At 45.6% G+C, this 22,725-nt stretch overlaps 1 protein-coding gene across 1 annotated transcript in view; it reads right to left on the bottom strand.

The window, feature by feature from the left end:
- Nucleotides 1-22,725, bottom strand: part of KIF6 (kinesin family member 6) — a 253,176-nt gene that overhangs the window by 15,482 nt on the left and 214,969 nt on the right. The window contains exons 20-21 of the mRNA XM_083175408.1: nt 10,501-10,572; nt 9,798-9,895 (exon numbers count right to left, since the gene is read on the bottom strand). Coding sequence (XP_083031534.1) covers nt 9,798-9,895; nt 10,501-10,572 — 170 coding nt within the window. The remainder of the gene's footprint in view (nt 1-9,797; nt 9,896-10,500; nt 10,573-22,725) is intronic.

Raw genomic sequence — 22,725 nt, 5'->3', positions numbered from 1 at the left:
TCCCTGTATATGTGATGGTTGGATATTGCACTATGGTGGTATAAGTAGCACTGTGATGAATGCCCTGTATATGTGTTGGTTGGGTATTGCACTATGGAGGTATAAGCGGCAGTGTGATGAATTCCCTGTATATGTGTTGGTTGGGTATTGCACTATGGAGGTATAAGCAGCAGTGTGATGAATTCCCTGTATATGTGTTGGTTGGGTATTGCACTATGGAGGTATAAGCAGCAGTGTGATGAATTCCCTGTATATGTGTTGGTTGGGTATTGCACTATGGAGGTATAAGCAGCACAGTGATGAATGTCCTGTATATGTGATGGATGGGTATTGCACTATGGAGTTATAAGTAGCAGTGTGATGAATTCCCTGTATATGTGATGGTTGGGTATTGCACTATGGAGGTATAAGCGGTAGTGTGATGAATTCCCTGTATATGTGTTGGTTGGGTATTGCACTATGGAGGTATAAGCAGCAGTGTGATGAACACCCTGTATATGTGTTGGTTGGGTATTGCACTATGGAGGTATAAGCAGCAGTGTGGTGAATGCCCTGTATATGTGTTGGTTGGGTATTGCACTATGGAGGTATAAGCGGCAGTGTGATGAATTCCCTGTATATGTGATGGTTGGGTATTGCACTATGGTGGTATAAGTAGCACTGTGATGAACACCCTGTATATGTGTTGGTTGGGTATTGCACTATGGAGGTATAAGCAGCACTGTGATGAATGCCCTGTATATGTGTTGGTTGGGTATTGCACTATGGAGGTATAAGCGGCAGTGTGATGAATTCCCTGTATATGTGTTGGTTGGGTATTGCACTATGGAGGTATAAGCAGCAGTGTGATGAATTCCCTGTATATGTGTTGGTTGGGTATTGTACTATGGAGGTATAAGCGGCAGTGTGATGAACGCCCTGTATATGTGTTGGTTGGGTATTGCACTATGGAGGTATAAGCAGCACAGTGATGAATGTCCTGTATATGTGATGGTTGGGTATTGCACTATGGAGGTATAAGCGGCAGTGTGATGAATGCCCTGTATATGTGTTGGTTGGGTATTGCACTATGGAGGTATAAAGCGGCAGTGTGATGAATGCCCTGTATATGTGTTGGTTGGGTATTGCACTATGGAGGTATAAAGCGGCAGTGTGATGAACACCCTGTATATGTGTTGGTTGGGTATTGCACTATGGAGGTATAAAGCGGCAGTGTGATGAATTCCCTGTATATGTGATGGTTGGGTATTGCACTATGGAGGTATAAGCGGCACTGTGATGAATTCCCTGTATATGTGATGGTTGGGTATTGCACTATGGAGGTATAAGCAGCAGTGTGGTGAATTCCCTGTATATGTGTTGGTTGGGTATTGCACTATGGAGGTATAAGCAGCACTGTGATGAACGCCCTGTATATGTGTTGGTTGGATATTGCACTATGGTGGTATAAGCAGCAGTGTGATGAATGCCCTGTATATGTGTTGGTTGGGTATTGCACTATGGAGGTATAAAGCGTCAGTGTGATGAATGCCCTGTATATGTGTTGGTTGGGTATTGCACTATGGAGGTATAAAGCGGCAGTGTGATGAACACCCTGTATATGTGTTGGTTGGGTATTGCACTATGGAGGTATAAAGCGGCAGTGTGATGAATGCCCTGTATATGTGTTGGTTGGGTATTGCACTATGGAGGTATAAGCGTCACTGTGATGAATTCCCTGTATATGTTATGGCTGGATATTGCACTATGGTGGTATAAGTAGCACTGTGATGAACACCCTGTATATGTGTTGGTTGGGTATTGCACTATGGAGGTATAACCGGCACAGTGATGAATTCCCTGTATATGTGATGGTTGGATATTGCACTATGGTGGTATAAGTAGCACTGTGATGAATGCCCTGTATATGTGTTGGTTGGGTATTGCACTATGGAGGTATAAGCGTCACTGTGATGAATTCCCTGTATATGTGATGGTTGGATATTGCACTATGGTGGTATAAGTAGCACTGTGATGAATGCCCTGTATATGTGTTGGTTGGGTATTGCACTATGGAGGTATAAGCGGCAGTGTGATGAATTCCCTGTATATGTGTTGGTTGGGTATTGCACTATGGAGGTATAAGCAGCAGTGTGATGAATTCCCTGTATATGTGTTGGTTGGGTATTGCACTATGGAGGTATAAGCAGCAGTGTGATGAATTCCCTGTATATGTGTTGGTTGGGTATTGCACTATGGAGGTATAAGCAGCACAGTGATGAATGTCCTGTATATGTGATGGATGGGTATTGCACTATGGAGTTATAAGTAGCAGTGTGATGAATTCCCTGTATATGTGATGGTTGGGTATTGCACTATGGAGGTATAAGCGGTAGTGTGATGAATTCCCTGTATATGTGTTGGTTGGGTATTGCACTATGGAGGTATAAGCAGCAGTGTGATGAATTCCCTGTATATGTGTTGGTTGGGTATTGCACTATGGAGGTATAAGCAGCAGTGTGATGAATTCCCTGTATATGTGTTGGTTGGGTATTGCACTATGGAGGTATAAGCAGCACAGTGATGAATGTCCTGTATATGTGATGAATGGGTATTGCACTATGGAGTTATAAGTAGCAGTGTGATGAATTCCCTGTATATGTGATGGTTGGGTATTGCACTATGGAGGTATAAGCGGCAGTGTGATGAATGCCCTGTATATGTGTTGGTTGGGTATTGCACTATGGAGGTATAAGCGGTAGTGTGATGAATTCCCTGTATATGTGTTGGTTGGGTATTGCACTATGGAGGTATAAGCGGTAGTGTGATGAATTCCCTGTATATGTGTTGGTTGGGTATTGCACTATGGAGGTATAAGAAGCACAGTGATGAATTCCCTGTATATGTGATGGTTGGGTATTGCACTATGGAGGTATAAGCAGCACTGTGGTGAATTCCCTGTATATGTGTTGGTTGGGTATTGCACTATGGAGGTATAAGAAGCACAGTGATGAATTCCCTGTATATGTGTTGGTTGGGTATTGCACTATGGAGGTATAAGTAGCAGTGTGGTGAATGCCCTGTATATGTGTTAGTTGGGTATTGCACTATGGAGGTATAAGCAGCACTGTGATGAATGTCCTGTATATGTGTTGGTTGGGTATTGCACTATGGAGGTATAAGCAGCACTGTGATGAATGTCCTGTATATGTGTTGGTTGGGTATTGCACTATGGAGGTATAAGCAGCAGTGTGGTGAATGCCCTGTATATGTGTTGGTTGGGTATTGCACTATGGAGGTATAAGTAGCAGTGTGGTGAATGCCCTGTATATGTGTTGGTTGGGTATTGCACTATGGTGGTATAAGCGGCAGTGTGATGAATTCCCTGCATATGTGTTGGTTGGGTATTGCACTATGGAGGTATAAGCAGCACTGTGGTGAATTCCCTGTATATGTGTTGGTTGGGTATTGCACTATGGAGGTATAAGCGGCAGTGTGATGAATGTCCTGTATATGTGTTGGTTGGGTATTGCACTATGGAGGTATAAGCAGCAGTGTGATGAATTCCCTGTATATGTGTTGGTTGGGTATTGCACTATGGAGGTATAAGCGGCAGTGTGATGAATGTCCTGTATATGTGTTGGTTGGGTATTGCACTATGGAGGTATAAGCAGCAGTGTGATGAATTCCCTGTATATGTGTTGGTTGGGTATTGTACTATGGAGGTATAAGCGGCAGTGTGATGAATGTCCTGTATATGTGTTGGTTGGGTATTGCACTATGGTGGTATAAGTAGCACTGTGAGGAACACCCTGTATATGTGTTGGTTGGGTATTGCACTATGGAGGTATAAGAAGCACAGTGATGAATTCCCTGTATATGTGTTGGTTGGGTATTGCACTATGGAGGTATAAGTAGCAGTGTGGTGAATGCCCTGTATATGTGTTAGTTGGGTATTGCACTATGGAGGTATAAGCAGCACTGTGATGAATGTCCTGTATATGTGTTGGTTGGGTATTGCACTATGGAGGTATAAGCAGCACTGTGATGAATGTCCTGTATATGTGTTGGTTGGGTATTGCACTATGGAGGTATAAGCAGCAGTGTGGTGAATGCCCTGTATATGTGTTGGTTGGGTATTGCACTATGGAGGTATAAGTAGCAGTGTGATGAATGCCCTGTATATGTGTTGGTTGGGTATTGCACTATGGTGGTATAAGCGGCAGTGTGATGAATTCCCTGCATATGTGTTGGTTGGGTATTGCACTATGGAGGTATAAGCAGCACTGTGGTGAATTCCCTGTATATGTGTTGGTTGGGTATTGCACTATGGAGGTATAAGCGGCAGTGTGATGAATGTCCTGTATATGTGTTGGTTGGGTATTGCACTATGGAGGTATAAGCAGCAGTGTGATGAATTCCCTGTATATGTGTTGGTTGGGTATTGCACTATGGAGGTATAAGCGGCAGTGTGATGAATGTCCTGTATATGTGTTGGTTGGGTATTGCACTATGGAGGTATAAGCAGCAGTGTGATGAATTCCCTGTATATGTGTTGGTTGGGTATTGTACTATGGAGGTATAAGCGGCAGTGTGATGAATGTCCTGTATATGTGTTGGTTGGGTATTGCACTATGGTGGTATAAGTAGCACTGTGATGAACACCCTGTATATGTGTTGGTTGGGTATTGCACTATGGAGGTATAAGCAGCAGTGTGATGAACACCCTGTATATGTGTTGGTTGGGTATTGCACTATGGAGGTATAAGCGGCAGTGTGGTGAATGCCCTGTATATGTGTTGGTTGGGTATTGTACTATGGAGGTATAAGCGGCAGTGTGATGAATGTCCTGTATATGTGTTGGTTGGGTATTGCACTATGGTGGTATAAGTAGCACTGTGATGAACACCCTGTATATGTGTTGGTTGGGTATTGCACTATGGAGGTATAAGCAGCAGTGTGATGAACACCCTGTATATGTGTTGGTTGGGTATTGCACTATGGAGGTATAAGCGGCAGTGTGGTGAATGCCCTGTATATGTGTTGGTTGGGTATTGCACTATGGAGGTATAACCGGCACAGTGATGAATTCCCTGTATATGTGTTGGTTGGGTATTGCACTATGGAGGTATAAGCAGCACTGTGATGAATTCCCTGTATATGTGTTGGTTGGGTATTGCACTATGGAGGTATAAGCAGCAGTGTGATGAACGCCCTGTATATGTGTTGGTTGGGTATTGTACTATGGAGGTATAAGCAGCACAGTGATGAATTCCCTGTATATGTGTTGGTTGGGTATTGCACTATGGAGGTATAAGCAGCACTGTGATGAATTCCCTGTATATGTGTTGGTTGGGTATTGCACTATGGAGGTATAACCGGCACTGTGATGAATTCCCTGTATATGTGTTGGTTGGGTATTGCACTATGGAGGTATAAGCAGCACTGTGATGAATTCCCTGTATATGTGTTGGTTGGGTATTGTACTATGGAGGTATAAGCGGCAGTGTGATGAACGCCCTGTATATGTGTTGGTTGGGTATTGCACTATGGAGGTATAACCGGCACTGTGATGAATTCCCTGTATATGTGTGGGTTGGGTATTGCACTATGGAGGTATAACCGGCACTGTGATGAATTCCCTGTATATGTGTTGGTTGGGTATTGCACTATGGAGGTATAAGCAGCACTGTGATGAATTCCCTGTATATGTGTTGGTTGGGTATTGCACTATGGAGGTATAAGCAGCACTGTGATGAATTCCCTGTATATGTGTTGCTTGGGTATTGCACTTTGGAGGTATAAGCGGCACTGTGATGAATGCCCTGTATACAGTATGTGTTGGTTGGGTATTGCACTATGGAGGTATAAGCAGCACAGTGATGAATGCCCTGTATATGTGTTGGTTGGGTATTGCACTATGGAGGTATAAGCGGCAGTGTAATGAACACCCTGTATATGTGTTGGTTGGGTATTGCACTAAGGAGGTATAAGCGGCAGTGTGATGAATGTCCTGTATATGTGTTGGTTGGGTATTGCAATAACAGGGGATGTGATGAGTCAGACAAATCAGAGTAATGGGCTAGAACAGCACACAATACTAGAGGAGTATAACACCCGGCTCCTGTGTACGGATTCGCAACACATCATTCATTCTGCAGAGAAACTAAGCAGCATTGTCTATTGGTGACGTGGAAGTTGCCGTTATTGTCAAGCAGAATGTTATTTCCTCTACAGGATGTTACCTATAAACAATCGGTACTCTTTACCTAGAACGGCGCCCGTCGCGGGCATCGCGGGTACATTTATGCCTGCCCGCGACGCGACCGACGCGATGCCCGCGATTTTCCCATTGAAAACCATGTTAAATCTGAAAAATCGCGTCGGTCGCGTCGCGGCCGGCCATAAATGTACCCGCGATGCCCGCGACGCGATGCTACCGATTTCCCATAGAAATCAATGTTAAAAGGCGCGATGGACCCGATTTTAGCGTTAAATGCCTCAATGCCCGCGATTTGGCCATAGAAATCAATGTTAAATGGGCCACAGAGCCCATTAACCCTTAAATGGCCCCCAAAATTTTTAACGCCACCCCACGATCAACGTGAACCCGAAGCGTGGCGAGCGCAGCGAGCCCGCGAGGGGCGGCGGTACGCGTCCTACGACCTTTTCATGCCCTACTATCCACGTCGGCGTGGAGTTGAGAATAGAATAGTGTGGCGAGCGCAGCGAGCCACCGAGCCCGAAGCGTGGCGAGCGCAGCGAGCCCCGCGAGGGGACGCGGATACCTTCACAGGTAAACGCGTCCCCTCGCGGGCTTCACAGGTGTCCGTGGCGACGCGGACACCTGTGAAGCCCGCGAAGGGACGCGTTTACCTGTGAAGGTATCCGCGTCCCCTCGCGGGGTTTGCTGCGCTCGCCACGCTTCGGGCTCGGTGGCTCGCTGCGCTCGCCACACTATTCTATTCTCAACTCCACGCCGACGTGGATAGTAGGGCATGAAAAGGTCGTAGGACGCGTACCGCCGCCCCTCGCGGGCTCGCTGCGCTCGCCACGCTTCGGGTTCACGTTGATTGTGGGGTGGCGTTAAAAATTTTGGGGGCCATTTAAGACTTCAGGGGGACTATTAGGGCTCTGTGGCCCATTTAACATTGTTTCCTATGTAAAAATCGCGGGCATTGAGGCATTTAACGGTAAAATCGCGGTCAATCTGCCTTTTTAACATTGTTCCCTATGGGAAAATCGCGGTAATCGCGGGTACCCGATTTTGATGTACCCGCGATTTACCCGCGATGCCCGCGATTTTACCCGCGATGCCCGCGATTTCAATCGTGGGCGCCGTTCTAGGTAAAGAGTACCAAACAATCTCTACAGACAGAAAGTGAAAGTGGAACTAAACCCAAAACATGGAGAGAATTCAATTGACATCTAAAATACAGTACCCCTGGGGCGTGGGCTTTTCCCCACAACTGTCCGGTTTTCCTATTTAATTAAAGAAGAGAAAATGAGACACAGGGCCTTATTTTGGTTCATTCTTTCTGACAAAATCCTTCTTAGATGGGCAAAACCATGTGCACTGCAGGTGGGGCAGGTGTTACTTGTGCAGAGAGAATTAGATTTGGGTGGGGTTTTACTTCAAAGTGAGATCTATATTGCAGTGTAAAAATAAAGCAGTCAGTATTTTCCCTGCACGGAAACAAAATTACTCACCCAAATCTAATTCTCTCTGCACATGTTACATCTGCCCCCCCTGCAGTGCACATGGTTTTGTCTATCTAAGAAGGATTTTGTCAGAAAGAATGAACCAAAATAAGGCCCACAGTGAGGCAGATGTATTAAGCCTTAACAAGAGATAATGTGGAAGGTGATAAAGAGAGATAAACGTCCAGCCAATCACATCCTAACTGCCATGTTACAGGCTGTGTTTGAAAAAAGTCAGTAAGGAGCTGATTGGCTGGATTTTTATCTCTCCTTATCACCCTTGCATTTATCTCTTGTTAAGGCTTAATCATACATGCCGACTTTGGCATACTCCTTTCCGGGAGAAGCCCGGAGAGGAGTGAAAGGGGGCGGGAAGAGGCTTCGTTTTGGGGGCGGGGCACGGGTGATGTCATCAAACCCCGCCCCCATGACGGGCTGAAGCCTCAATTTGCGGGTCCGTGGGTGGGGGGAGGGGCTAAAAATGACGCGAAATGCCGCGAATTGCGTCATTAAGCCCCGCCCCCTCCCCGCGGACCCGCAAAAGTAATAGTTTTTAGACCGCAGCGAGAGAGGGAGCCGGGGCTGTAGGGAAATGCGGGAGACTTGCCCCCCTTCCCGGGGGACCCCGGAGGGTAGGCAAGTATGGGCTTAATACATCTGCCCCAATGATCCCTATTGCTACATGCATGTCTTGTGGCCATTTATATGGAACACGTGTAAAACACAATGGGGGAAATTCACTAAGATTCTTTTTAATGGGCATGTTGCTACGGGCAACCAATCCGATCCTGTCTATTATCTTCTAGTGAGTGCTGAATAAATAAGGAGTAGATTTTGATTGGTTTAGAACTCCCATATTAGCAAATTTCCCCAATAGATGAATAATCCCTGACACAAATCAGTGACTTTTCTTTAGCGAGTACAGTATAGTATCTCTTACTAACTGCTTTGGGGCTCATCTACATTTAGATATCAGTCATTTTAAAAGATTCCTCTCAGATGTAGCAGTACACTCCCACGCTTCTAGGTGCCACATTCACAATCTCCTTTCACAGTCTCTCCATATATGGAACTAGACAAGCCTTTTGGGTGGAACGTGCCACATCCCCTCAATAGGGCGCTGTGCAAAATTCTACTACCAACTATAATCTTCCTGAAACTAGTTTTCAAAAGTAGGCAAGTATGCTCCAACATCTAAAGAGCAAAAACTGGAAATAATTCAGAAATGGGGCGTGTCCATGGGGGAAGGAGGCATGCCACGCCCCCTTTCCTATACTTTTAATGGACAGTTGGAGACCCCAAAAAAAGGTACAGGCCATAAAATAAAAACTGGCAGTGCCATGCTGTAACTGGGCCAGACTGCAATCTGGGACTTTACCACTGGGGGTCGCCATTTCAATGGAACTCATCAATAACATGGAAATATACTTGAAGTGTGGAAATAATGTGAGACTGACAGAAAGAGAGCGGTCCCCCACCCCGAGGCAGGGTTCAGAGAGGTCACCTTACTGACCACGTGCGGCTATTGTTAGTCCATCTTTTACGTGGTACTGTGCGGAGTGTAACTTCAGCCACAGCATTAGGAACCATGATAAATAGAAGTGTTTGCTTTGGCCTGTGAGAGGGGGCTGGCTGCGCCTCTATGTTTACATGCAGATAATAAAGTGCCTCTTAGTACAACAGTAGCACCATATGCTGCACTCAGGGGACACGATTAACGCACAAATGAAGAAACGGCAGAGTTTTATCTGAAGCTCTGAGATAACTCAGAGAATAATGAGCAATGGCTCTGTGGCACAGAGACACAATCAGTACCAGACGAATAACACACTCCGAACCAATATTCCTCCTTTTATCAATTTACTGGGAACTACTGACATCAGTGAGGTGTGAGGTTATTCTGTGCCTCAGTGAAGTTACTAGTTCCTATTGGTATAGAAACAAAATGTCTGCTTCGTCTGTAGGTGAAAAAATCCCTCCTAGCAGCTACTAACCACCTTGGTAGGAATTGGTCTCCATTTCCCTCCGTGTTGCACATATCCTGAGACGTGTGACACAGGGGAAGACGTTGCCATTAGTGTTACTGTGTAGCTGTGACAGACACACAATAGTGTTACCTTGTCTCTGCAGGAGGTTCTGCCGCGCTCTCACAAAGGCCAGGATATCTGCATCGGTCTGGCTGTCCCCCGTGAGCGGGATCGGGGTGGTCGTTGCCCTGGAATAGAACGGTGATGTCATGTGCAGTTCCCAATACAATAAACTCATGTATACTCTTAATTTATACAACACTATGGACCCAATGTAATAGGGTGGGAGAGTCAGAAAGTCAGAGATTTGGGGAGTTTTCTCTTTTTCTTAAAGCGGCAATAAATTACATGGCAAAACCAGTTGATTGGCGCTTTAAAAAAAAAAAAGGCAAAATCTCTCATTTACCGATTCTCACACCCTATTACATTTGACCCCATATGTGTGCATGCTGACATCGGTCTCTGCACATGTGGATTTTTATATAATTGTAGCAAGCGGAAATATCATAAGACCATTACAAATGCATAGAGAACAAACAAACTCTACTCAATGAGCACCATTCAACACGGCAACAGTTGCCAACCAAACACTGAGGTCCGTAATGCAGCTAACTGACCTGCAGTTCTGATGGGGTATCTGGTACCAGAGTTACCTTTATGACATAACACTAATAGTAGCAAGTCTGTATAGGTGTTATAGTCCAGACAGTGCAGCTCATTATCACTGTGACAGAAGAGGCCAGTATCCCACAGATAACATATTCTGGAAACATCATAATATTCAGGATTTTACCTTTGGTTTGATTCTGGACGCTGCAGGCTGCTCCTGTTGCTGCTGGTAACGGAATCCCCATGATCTGAAACACTAGAATAACGTATATAAAACACAGGTATTTTTTAGATATCTATAAACTGCTGTAAACAATGTATAAACTAACTTTGGATATCATCCTATATTATAAAAGGCTAATGTTGCCCCTCACCTCTATGGAGGGAATTAAAGTGCATGCCGGCGATCCGACAGAGCAATTCAAGTGTTGCTCCGTTCGGGGGGGGGGGGGGGGGGGGAATAGCTCTAGATTCAGCCACACAGAGGAGGCGTTTATCTGATCATTTGGCTCAGAAGATTCGCAGCCCATTGATCAGGTCTGAATGGGGCCCACTGTGGGGTCTATTTACTAAGATGGGAGTTCTATTGATTCTACTCACCATCAAATGGATTCCCCCCCTCCCCCCCCCAGGTTACTCCAAAAGAAGTGACATCATAACACTTTTTTAATATGAAAGAGAATTCCTTTGTGCGCTGCGCAGGTTATAGTAATATTGGGTTGTATGATGATAGAGTTTTACTATATCCAGTCACCCTTTTTTTTTTCTTTTGGCTCTGGTTGCTAGAGGTTGAAATAACTTGTTCTTTGTTTAGTCCATTGTTGACCTGATTGCATTTTCCATGGGTGTAATAATTTTGCCTTTGGTCCATGTAGGAGGTTTTGGTCTGTATTTTGTATATGATTTCAATCTGTTCTCTGAAGATTGTGGGGTCTGGGAAATCATTCCTCTTGCCTTGTTGCGTGTTATGTTCTTCAGCCAAGCCTCTTTGTATGGTTACTTCAGGTGTAATCTGTTGCAAGGACATGTGGGTTGTGGATTCTGCACTCAGATTTCTTGTGCCCTGTATTCTGCAGGCAATTACCGCTGTTTGTTTATTTTATTTAGTATAGCGGGGGTGCCATTGTAACCAACTGGGGATCAATAATCAAAAAGAGGAGAAAAGAAGACAGTTGTAGGTGGATGCACTCCAATCAGAGAGATTTGAATATTCTCATGTTTGAATAAACATTTGATTTAAAACCGTAGGGACTCCAGTTGTCTTTATTTATTTGGTTTTGACAAGGAGATACCCACCAACTTCCGAAATAAGGGGTTCAAAAAATCAGGACATACTGATCTGTTGCAGTCTGATGATTTGTGTTATGTTTTGGATTGTATGTTGTGCCTGTAGTCCAGTCGCTGTAAATCTCCATTTGAGACCACTGGTGTTGAAGCATTGCCAAACGAACTTCAGTGCTGCTCCAGAAGATAGTGATATCAGCTACGGATCTTCCTCAAAAGGTTATTTTAGTACAGATTAACATTGCTGTGGGCAAATGTTGCTCCCATGGCAGTTCCATAGGATTAAAATAAAAACTTTCTTGGAAAAATAAAAAATTGTGTGCTAGTCTGTACTTAATGCCCCTGATTCTGAATCGTATCTTTATATACCCTTGGTATTGTTACAATAGCTATAAATCCGTACTTGTGTAAATTGTGCTTACATCAACCAAGCTTTCATTATGTCTATAGTCTGTAGTGTTATGTCTTTGACATACAATGTGATCTTTATCAATTTCGATGGTTTGTCATGTCCTTCCTGTGCATTTCATTGTGCTTCTTCTGCCCATGTCTTATTGGCTAGAAATTATCCAGTGGTATCCTCTCCCACAGTCCTCTGCGTGTGTTACTAGTGTATTCTTCTTAGTTTCCATGTTATTTTATTAAACTGGTCGCGTCTTTCTGTGTTAGCCATCTTTAATGTGAGTTCTTTTCATTTGGATTTTTTAATTAAATGTTCTATATTTCTGTTAATCCCACTTATGATGCTTTTCAGTTTTTACACTAGTAATTCCAATAAATGGATGGAAAGTTTGAGTTATTTGAACAGGATTCGGTCAGCATTCCAGAATTAAGGATGCCGGCATTCTATATATATCAAAGTCGGCATCTCAAATGCCTATAAAAGACCGGCGCCGGAACTCCCAAAAAATCAGAATGCCGACACTAGAATACCAGCAGCTGGCATCGCGATTGCCGGAGATAAGTTCAGTCACTAGTAAGGGTCAGACTGCAGACAGAGAGAGAGGTTTAGTCTGTCTCAAAGGAGGGTTAGGGGGTAGGAGGTGAGGGTGAGATCCCTTATGGAGCCCCTGCCAGGATTCTCCGTATCGGGACGCCACGGTAGACCTTTTGACCACCGATATCCTGGGCACCAGGATATTGTATGTTTCCCCTTTAAAAAAGTAATTGCTTTGGTTTGCCCCCAGCTTCAGGTCCTATTCTATTTCTTACCCCGGTGGCAGATCTTACCCTTCTGTCTGTCTTTATATTTTACATGCCAGTCTCTCTGTAACATAAGTCTCTCTGTATTAGTCTGGTCACTTCATTTTCGCGCCATTTTTGCCACTGACATCAGTCTTTCTATTTCACTATACCTGGCGGGGCTTGGTTCCTCTTGAAACTCGAAAGTTGTTTTTAACAAACCAAAATGCTCATAGCAAATGGGATTCACATGTACGTCCTCATACAGCTAAACGCAATACACCACGCAGAGCAAATGCCTGGTGTGTGAGCCACCTGTTCCTGTTCAACACTCCTGTGTCTTAGCCACAGTGCCATGTGACTGTATTGCTGATTAATTTGTTATTATATTCCACACTCTCCAGGTGCACCCTAGGTGAATTGCGTTGCACCTTTCAGACCGCCAAAGCAACCCAGGTTATTTGCCAGGTTGATCTGTAGTGTGAAATCACCACTGACACCGAGCAACCCGACATTTCAACCTAGGTCACAACCAGGGTTGGACACTGCTCTGACCCGTGTTGCTGTGCAGTGCAAAAGGGTAACACGGGTCGAGGGACCCAGGTCCCGTTCACACTATGGAGCATGCAGCGCTTGGAGACAGCGTCAGCTCCAAGTGCTGCCTTCTCCCTCGCCTTCGATGATGAACCGCCGTTCCACCCTGTCCCTGTCTGATGTCAGTGACCCGACTTACTGCCGGGTCGCTGTGGTAGCTAAAACATCACAAATGCCGGGTTGCTCCCAGGACGGACCAGTGTGCAAATCCTGGATGCATCCGGCATTTGTGGTGTGAAAGGGGTATAATTTCTGCAAAACAAATGCCCGACACTAGCAGAGAATCACCGGACCTGGTGCAATGAGAGGGGCTGATTGGCACAACAGCAGCAATAATGTAGGATGACACAGCTGTGTGCACCTTTGCTAGAAATAACTTGCTGGAGAATGTAATTTGTTCATTATTCATTGTAGACAGATTACGGTAAGAATAACTGCAAGGGATTTTTTATAATCAGTAAATGCTATCTCTCAATCCTAAACTTATTTACCAGACAAGGCTACATGTACACGCAACTGCATTTTTCAAAGTTATCCACTAGATGGCAGAAGAACCACATTCTCATCCTTAATACAATAACTACAATCTGCGCCCATCTATTTATATAAACCAGCGAGTACTTAAAGTAACATATACTGAGGCAATAGACAAAACATATCACAGATATAAACCTTTTAAAGAGAAACATAAACTCAGTGATTAAAACACAACTGTCTAATCTTTCTATCATTAATATTAGGCAAGCGTTTCACCCGGCAATCCAATAAAAAGGACAGCCTAGACCACAGCGCTCCCTTGTATAAAAGATAATTTACTTGTTACAGGTCAGAAATTCACATTAAAAACATTTTTTATTTGAGACTTTGTAGAAGTAACATCACTTCACATCACTTCAAAGCCCTGACCAGCATCTACTATCACCTCAGAGCACGGATGTAATATAATACTGTACATTAATGAGTGTGAGGAGACAGTGGGATTGTATTTATCTTGTGTCACTATCGGAAGGGTAAATGTTTTTGTTCCATTGGTAGATACAGTATTCCCCTAAAAACATACTACCCACATGCAGGGGTCACCAGGATCCCGAGTGAGAGCATACGCCCACCTTGCTCTGCATCACCTTGTATAGGTGACCCCCTCCACCCCTTGACTCTTTAAAAAATATCTTTGACCAAGAAATCATATAGTATGTACTTTTTGTGTTTTGAGCTACACATCTGGCATAACAGGGAGCAGATGTACGCAGATAGACTATGGCAACACAGACTGGCATGGGCACTGCGAGGGGACATTTGCTGCACGGCGCTATTATAGTGAAGGTGTATGGCTGCCTCATCACGTCCATTGTGGAGAATGTGATTTGTGTGTGCAGAGGAAGTTGTGAGTGCAGACTGGGGGGGGGGGGGGGGATTCCTGCAGTCGCCATCGCCACAACTTTAGTTGGGATTAGAAACGCATTTATATTTATAGGTTATTCAAATTTAAAGTTTAAAGTTATCTTAATGTCATCCTGCGCTCTTGTAGGCACAACCTGGTATAGAAGTGCACCCGCTCATGGCCTAGCTCAGTTATGTCATACCGTGGTCTTGGGGCTCTAGTAATCTGGTTTAGAACTGCACCCGCTCATGGCCTAGCTCAGTTATGTCATACCATGGTCTTGAGGCTCTAGTAATCTGGTATAGAACTGCACCCGCTCATGGCCTAGCTCAGTTATGTCATGCCATGGACCTGAGGCTCTAGTAATCTGGTATAGAAGTGCACCCGCTCATGGCCTAGCTCAGTTATGTCATACCGTGGTCTTGAGGCTCTAGTAATCTGGTATAGAAGTGCACCGGCTCATGGCCTAGCTCAGTTATGTCATACCATGGTCTTGAGGCTCTAGTAATCTGGTATAGAACTGCACCCGCTCATGGCCTAGCTCAGTTATGTCATGCCATGGTCTTGGGGCTCTAGTAATCTGGTATAGAACTGCACCCGCTCATGGCCTAGCTCAGTTATGTCATACCGTGGTCTTGAGGCTCTAGTAATCTGGTATAGAAGTGCCCCCGCTCATGGCCTAGCTCAGTTATGTCATACCATGGTCTTGAGGCTCTAGTAATCTGGTATAGAACTGCACCCGCTCATGGCCTAGCTCAGTTATGTCATGCCATGGACCTGAGGCTCTAGTAATCTGGTATAGAAGTGCACCCGCTCATGGCCTAGCTCAGTTATGTCATACCGTGGTCTTGAGGCTCTAGTAATCTGGTATAGAAGTGCACCGGCTCATGGCCTAGCTCAGTTATGTCATACCATGGTCTTGAGGCTCTAGTAATCTGGTATAGAACTGCACCCGCTCATGGCCTAGCTCAGTTATGTCATGCCATGGTCTTGGGGCTCTAGTAATCTGGTATAGAACTGCACCCGCTCATGGCCTAGCTCAGTTATGTCATACCATGGTCTTGAGGCTCTACTAATGTGGAATAGAAGTGCACCCGCTCATGGCCTAGCTCAGTTATGTCATACCGTGGTCCTGAGGCTCTAGTAATCTGGTATAGAAGTGCACCCGCTCATGGCCTAGCTCTGTTATGTCATACGTGGTCCTGAGGCTCTAGTAATCTGGTATAGAAGTGCACCTGCTCATGGCCTAGCTCAGTTATGTCATACCGTGGTCTTGGGGCTCTAGTAATCTGGTATAGAAGTGCTCACACTCATGGCCTAGCTCAGTTATGTCATACCGTGGTCTTGAGGCTCTAGTAATCTGGTATAGAACTGCACACGCTCATGGCCTAGCTCAGTTAGGTCATACATTGGTCTTGAGGCTCTAGTAATCTGGTATAGAAGAGCACCTGCTCATGGCCTAGCTCAGTTATGTCATACCGTGGTCTTGGGGCTCTAGTAATCTGGTATAGAAGTGCACCCGCTCATGGCCTAGCTCAGTTATGTCATACGTGGTCATGAGGCTCTAGTAATCTAGTATAGAACTGCACCCGCTCATGGCCTAGCTCAGTTATGTCATACCATGGTCTTGAGGCTCTAGTAATCTGGTATAGAAGTGCTCACACTCATGGCATAGCTCAGTTATGTCATACCATGGTCTTGAGGCTCTAGTAATCTGGTATAGAAGTGCACCGGCTCATGGCCTAGCTCAGTTATGTCATACCGTGGTCCTGAGGCTCTAGTAATGTGGTATAGAAGTGCACCGGCTTATAGCCTAGCTCAGTTATGTCATACGTGGTCCTGAGGATCTAGTAATCTGGTATTGAAGTGCACCCGCTCATGGCCTAGCTCAGTTATGTCATACCGTGGTCTTGAGGCTCTAGTAATCTGGTATAGAAGTGCCCCCGCTCATGGCCTAGCTCAGTTATGTCATACCATGGTCTTGAGGCTCTAGTAATCTGGTATAGAACTGTACCCGCCAATGGCCTAGCTCAGTTATGTCATACTGTGGTCTTGGGGCTCTAGTAATCTGGTATAGAACTGCACCTGCTCATGGCCTAGCTCAGTTATGTCATACCGTGGTCTTGGGGCTCTAGTAATCTGGTATAGAAGTGCACCGGCTCATGGCCCAGCTCAGTTATGTCATACCATGGTCTTGGGGCTCTAGTAATCTGGTATAGAAGTGCACCGGCTCATGGCCTAGCTCAGTTATGTCATACCGTGGTCCTGAGGCTCTAGTAATGTGGTATAGAAGTGCACTGGCTCATGGCCTAGCTCAGTTATATCATACTATGGTCCTGAGGCTCTAGTAATCTGGTATAGAAGTGCACCCGCTCATGGCCTAGCTCAGTTATGTTACACCATGGTCTTGAGGTTCTAGTAATCTGGTATAGAAGAGCACCCGCTCATGGCAAAAATCAGTTATATCATACCATGGTCCTGAGGCTCTAGTAATCTGGTATAGAAGTGCACCCGCTCATGGCCTAGCTAAATTATGTCATACCGTGGTCTTGAGGCTCTACTAATGTGGTATAGAAGTGCACCGGCTCATGGCCTAGCTCAGTTATGTCATACCGTGGTCTTGAGGCTCTAGTAATGTGGTATAGAACTGCACCCGCTCATGGCCTAGCTCAGTTATGTCATACCATGGTCTTGAGGTTCTAGTAATCTGGTATAGAACTGCACCCGCTCATGGCCTAGCTCAGTTATGTCATACCGTGGTCTTGAGGCTCTAGTAATCTGGTAAAGAAGTGCTCCTGCTCATGGCCTAGCTCAGTTATATCATACCATGGTCCTGAGGCTCTAGTAATCTGGTATAGAAGTGCACCCGCTCATGGCCTAGCTCAGTTATGTCATACCATGGTCCTGAAACTCTAGTAATCTGGTATAGAAGAGCACCCGCTCATGGCCTAGCTCAGTAATATCATACCATGGTCTTGAGGCTCTAGTAATCTGGTATAGAAGTGCACCCGCTCATGGCCTAGCTCAGTTATGTCATACCATGGTCTTGAGGCTCTAGTAATCTGGTATAAGAGCACCCGCTCATGGCCTAGCTCAGTTATGTCATACCATGGTCTTGAGGCTCTATTAATCTGGTATAGAACTGCACCCGCTCATGGCCTAGCTCAGTTATGTCATACCATGGTCCTGAGACTCTAGTAATCTGGTATAGAAGAGCACCCGCTCATGACCTAGCTCAGTTATTTCATACCATGGTCTTGAGGCTCTAGTAATCTGGTATAGAACTGCACCCGCTCATGGCCTAGCTCAGTTATGTCATACCGTGGTCTTGAGTCTCTAGTAATCTGGTATAGAAGTGCACCCGCTCATGGCCTAGCTCAGTTAGGTCATACCTTGGTCTTGAGGCTCTAGTAATCTGGTATAGAAGTGCACCCGCTCATGGCCTAGCTCAGTTGTCATACCGTGGTCTTGAGCCTCTAGTAATCTGGTATAGAAGTGCACCCACTCATGGCCTAGCTCAGTTAGGTCATACCTTGGTCTTGAGGCTCTAGTAATCTGGTATAGAAGTGCACCCGCTCATGGCCTAGCTCAGTTATATCATACCATGGTCTTGAGGCTCTAGTAATCTGTTATAGAAGAGCACCCGCTCATGGCCTAGCTCAGTTATGTCATACCATGGTCTTGAGGTTCTAGTAATCTGGTATAGAAGTGCACCCGCTCATGGCCTAGCTCAGTTAGGTCATACATTGGTCTTGAGGCTCTAGTAATCTGGTATAGAAGTGCACACGCTCATGGCCTAGCTCAGTTATGTCATACCATGGTCTTGAGGTTCTAGTAATGTGGTATAGAACTGCACCCGCTCATGGCCTAGCTCAGTTATGTCATACCATGGTCTTGAGGCTCTAGTAATCTGGTATAGAAGTGCACCCGCTCATGGCCTAGCTCAGTTATGTCATACCGTGGTCTTGAGGTTCTAGTAATGTGGTATAGAACTGCACCCGCTCATGGCCTAGCTCAGTTATGTCATACCATGGTCTTGAGGATCTAGTAATCTGGTATAGAAGTGCACCCGCTCATGGCCTAGCTCAGTTATGTCATACCATGGTCTTGAGGATCTAGTAATCTGGTATAGAAGTGCACCCGCTCATGGCCTTGCTCAGTTATGTCATACCATGGTCTTTAGGCTCTAGTAGTCTGGTATAGAAGTGCACCCGCTCATGGCCTAGCTCAGTTATGTCACACCGTGGTCTTTGGGCTCTAGTAATGTGGTATAGAAGTGCACCGGCTCATGGCCTAGCTCAGTTATTTCATACCATGGTCTTGAGGATCTAGTCATCTGGTATAGTAGTGCACCAGCTCATGGCCTAGCTCAGTTATGTCGTACCGTGGTCTTGAGGTTCTAGTAATCTGGTATAGAAGTGCACCCGCTCATGGCCTAGCTCAGTTATGTCATACCATGGTCTTGAGGATCTAGTAATCTGGTATAGTAGTGCACCCGCTCATGGCCTAGCTCAGTTATGTCACACCGTGGTCTTGAGGCTCTAGTAATCTGGTATAGAAGTGCACCCGCTCATGGCCTAGCTCAGTTATGTCATACCATGGTCTTGAGGATCTAGTAATCTGGTATAGAACTGCACCCGCTCATGGCCTAGCTCAGTTATGTCACACCGTGGTCTTGAGGCTCTAGTAATCTGGTATAGAACTGCACCCGCTCATGGCCTAGCTCAGTTATGTCATACGTGGTCCTGAGGCTGTAGTAATTTGGTATAGAAGTGCACCCGCTCATGGCCTAGCTCAGTTATTTCATACCATGGTCTTGAGGTTCTAGTAATCTGGTATAGAAGTGCACCCGCTTATGGCCTAGCTCAGATATGTCATACCATGGTCTTGAGGTTCTAGTAATCTGGTATAGAAGTGCACCCGCTCATGGCCTAGCTCAGATATGTCATACCATGGTCTTGAGGATCTAGTAATCTGGTATAGAAGTGCACCCGCTCATGGCCTAGCTCAGTTATGTCATACCATGGTCTTGAGGATCTAGTAATCTGGTATACAAGTGCACCCGCTCATGGCCTAGCTCAGTTATGTCACACCGTGGTCTTGAGGCTCTAGTAATCTGGTATAGAACTGCACCCGCTCATGGCCTAGCTCAGTTATGTCATACGTGGTCCTGAGGCTGTAGTAATTTGGTATAGAAGTGCACCCGCTCATGGCCTAGCTCAGTTATTTCATACCATGGTCTTGAGGTTCTAGTAATCTGGTATAGAAGTGCACCCGCTCATGGCCTAGCTCAGATATGTCATACCACGTAGCCCAATACAGCCAGAGCTGGGTCTGACCCTACATATAGCAGCACGGTAACGTAATGTTATAGGTCACAGAGCTGCACACCATCCCTGTCCATGGGCAGTAATGCAGCGAGTCACTGAGACAGGCTGCTGCATTCCTGTGTAGTGCCACGACCGAAGGGACTGAGGATACAGCATGGGATCACTTAGTTTCTGTCACTGGATGAGGCCACTATATTGTTCGGCACCATCCAAGGTTACTTCTACCACCCACTGCCCCAGCAGCCACACAAAATATGCTAATTTAACAAACAACCTCGGTTTTCATTTAGCGGATTGCAACGAAAAATGTCTTTAGCCTGTCCAATAAATTGTCTTGTTCATTGGTTCCGATTCAGACCTGTGTGCCCAGCTGCAAATTTGCATGCCAGACGATTATCGATAGACAGCACATGCGCACGGTTCGCAGTATGCATGGGCAACGCCGTGCTGCGATAAAGTCCTGCTACTTTTTCTATACGCAAGCCGTTCACAAGGTGACTGACAGGAAGTAGGCGTGTGGGGGGTGGAAATAGGACATTTAGTGGGAGTGCTAAAAAACCGCTGGGAGTGTCCAGGTAAATGGTAGGCGTGCCTGAGCATTTTAGGGGAGGGTGTGCGACGTCAGCTTCAGGCCAGATGAGACTTTATCCATTGCGCCGCTGAGTAAGTCCAGGGCTACGCGGTACGTGCCATGACTTGTGCCCAATTTAAAAAAACAGTCGAAGGTGAGCCTGGTACAAAGGGTTTTGGACATATTTGCACAGCTGAGAATGGACACGTAGCCATACACATCATTCACACCGCGTGCATATTGATTGGCAAGGCGGGATTTCACTCTTAACGGAACACTGGCTGCTGCAAGTTTTATCTGAATTGGGCCCATTGTATAAATGTATGATAAAAAACCTTGCGGATGGGTCCTCATATAATGTCACTCAAATTGCTCCAGATAGTCCCTCTCTACGGGCTAGTCCGTGCGGCTCGTCTGCACCAAGCATCCTATTCGCTCACAAAGTGTAAATCCAGGACTTCAGACAAGGTGGGAGCCCTGGACAACGTTATTCCTCTACCTTTCACTTAATTTCTATTCCGCAAATACAGATGTACGTAGATAAATTCATTTTTAGTTGTCCATCTAGAGTCATAACCATTGAGGAGTCTAAGGAAGGTCCTGGCAGAACCTCCTGGATGCTCGTTTCAGCGGAACTGCCACAGAGGGGCGCCATTCTGGTCTTACAAAGTATCGTTCCAACACTGCTTTTGTGTTCTCCTACATGATGATTTCCCTTTTAGAAGAATCAAAAGTAGACAGCTGCTTCGCATACAACAGGGGAACGGGAACGTCAGGTCTAATCTCCGGGATTAGAAGGATATAACATAAGAACAGTATGTAATGTCAGCTAATTAACACCACAGCAGAGAGCGAGTGGTAACTCTTTCTTGCTGAATCCCTGTGTTCCTGGTGGTTCCGCTACCCTCATGTGGCCTGCGGCTTCAGTTACACATCTGTTAAGTGGATTGCCATTGTCGGGCTGGGGAAGGAGACTTTTACAGTGGATCTTGGAGCTAGGATCTCGCCTTTCAAATCCGCTGACCTAGTGTGAACAGACGCGTTACAGCGCACACCATAATGGAACTAACAGATTAGTAATTCATTTAACGAACAAGCTCTTTAGTGTGGGAAGTACATGAGATAGGAGAAACGTTACAAGTACATGTGGCCTCTCCCTGGCAGACAGCTCCCTGCCATGAGCCCGGCTCCCCGCAGTCTACATTTCTCTCGCTGCAGAGGAGGAGAAATGTGCAGCTTTATTTTGGATAAAATCTAGTTAAAGGGATTTTCCGTCACTGGCAATGGGAGGAGGGGGATAGTGGGCGGTCACACAACTGATTTCTACATTAATGAGTGTCCTCTTGCATTGGCATCACCATTGTGAAAGCTGTATCATCTGCATAACTGATGGGAAGATCTGATGGAGAGTTTCAAAAGTGCGATTGGAGAGCTGTGACCGTTGGTACAATGAGAGACAACTCCGGATTGGACAAGCCATCCAACCAGGAGCTACTTGCTATCAAGCCAATGCGTTGGTTATTTCTACTGCAGCTCTTGTGATGTTCTCCAGTAAAAATCCTCATTACAATGGGGTACATATGATACCCGGTGGACAGGACGCCGATAGTCAAAAGACCGACCCCGGCATCTCGATACGTAGAGTCGGCTCTGTAAGTGTACTAACCCGCTTCCCCTACCCCCTTACCCTAACCTTCCCTTGCAGTAGCCTAACCCTAATCCGTCCCACACCACCCTTCCTCACAGCCTGACCCTAAACCTAACCACTAGTGGACCTGCACAGGGCCGCGGATCAAATCGGAGCTAATACACATATACAATTAGACACTTTTCATCCGTTTTCTCTGCCCGATGCATCAAAATCAGATGAAAAGGGACGAAATCGCACTAGTGTGTGGCCACCTTTATCCAGAATGTCTAGGAGACTAATTGATGGGTGATGAATTATAGGGGAGGTATGACTAACTGCATGAACCTGATCGTTTATTCTAGTCTGGGGGTAGGGTTTGCATGTGTTCTAGTCTGGGGGTAGGGTTTGCATGTGTTCTAGTCTGGTGGAAGGGTTTG

Source organism: Crinia signifera, chromosome 3, assembly GCF_055691185.1.
Source record: "Crinia signifera chromosome 3, ASM5569118v1, whole genome shotgun sequence".
In the NCBI taxonomy this organism is placed as follows: Eukaryota; Metazoa; Chordata; class Amphibia; order Anura; family Myobatrachidae; genus Crinia; species Crinia signifera.
The sequence above is the reverse complement of the archived record's forward strand: the minus strand, read 5'-3'. Positions and strand labels throughout refer to the sequence as shown.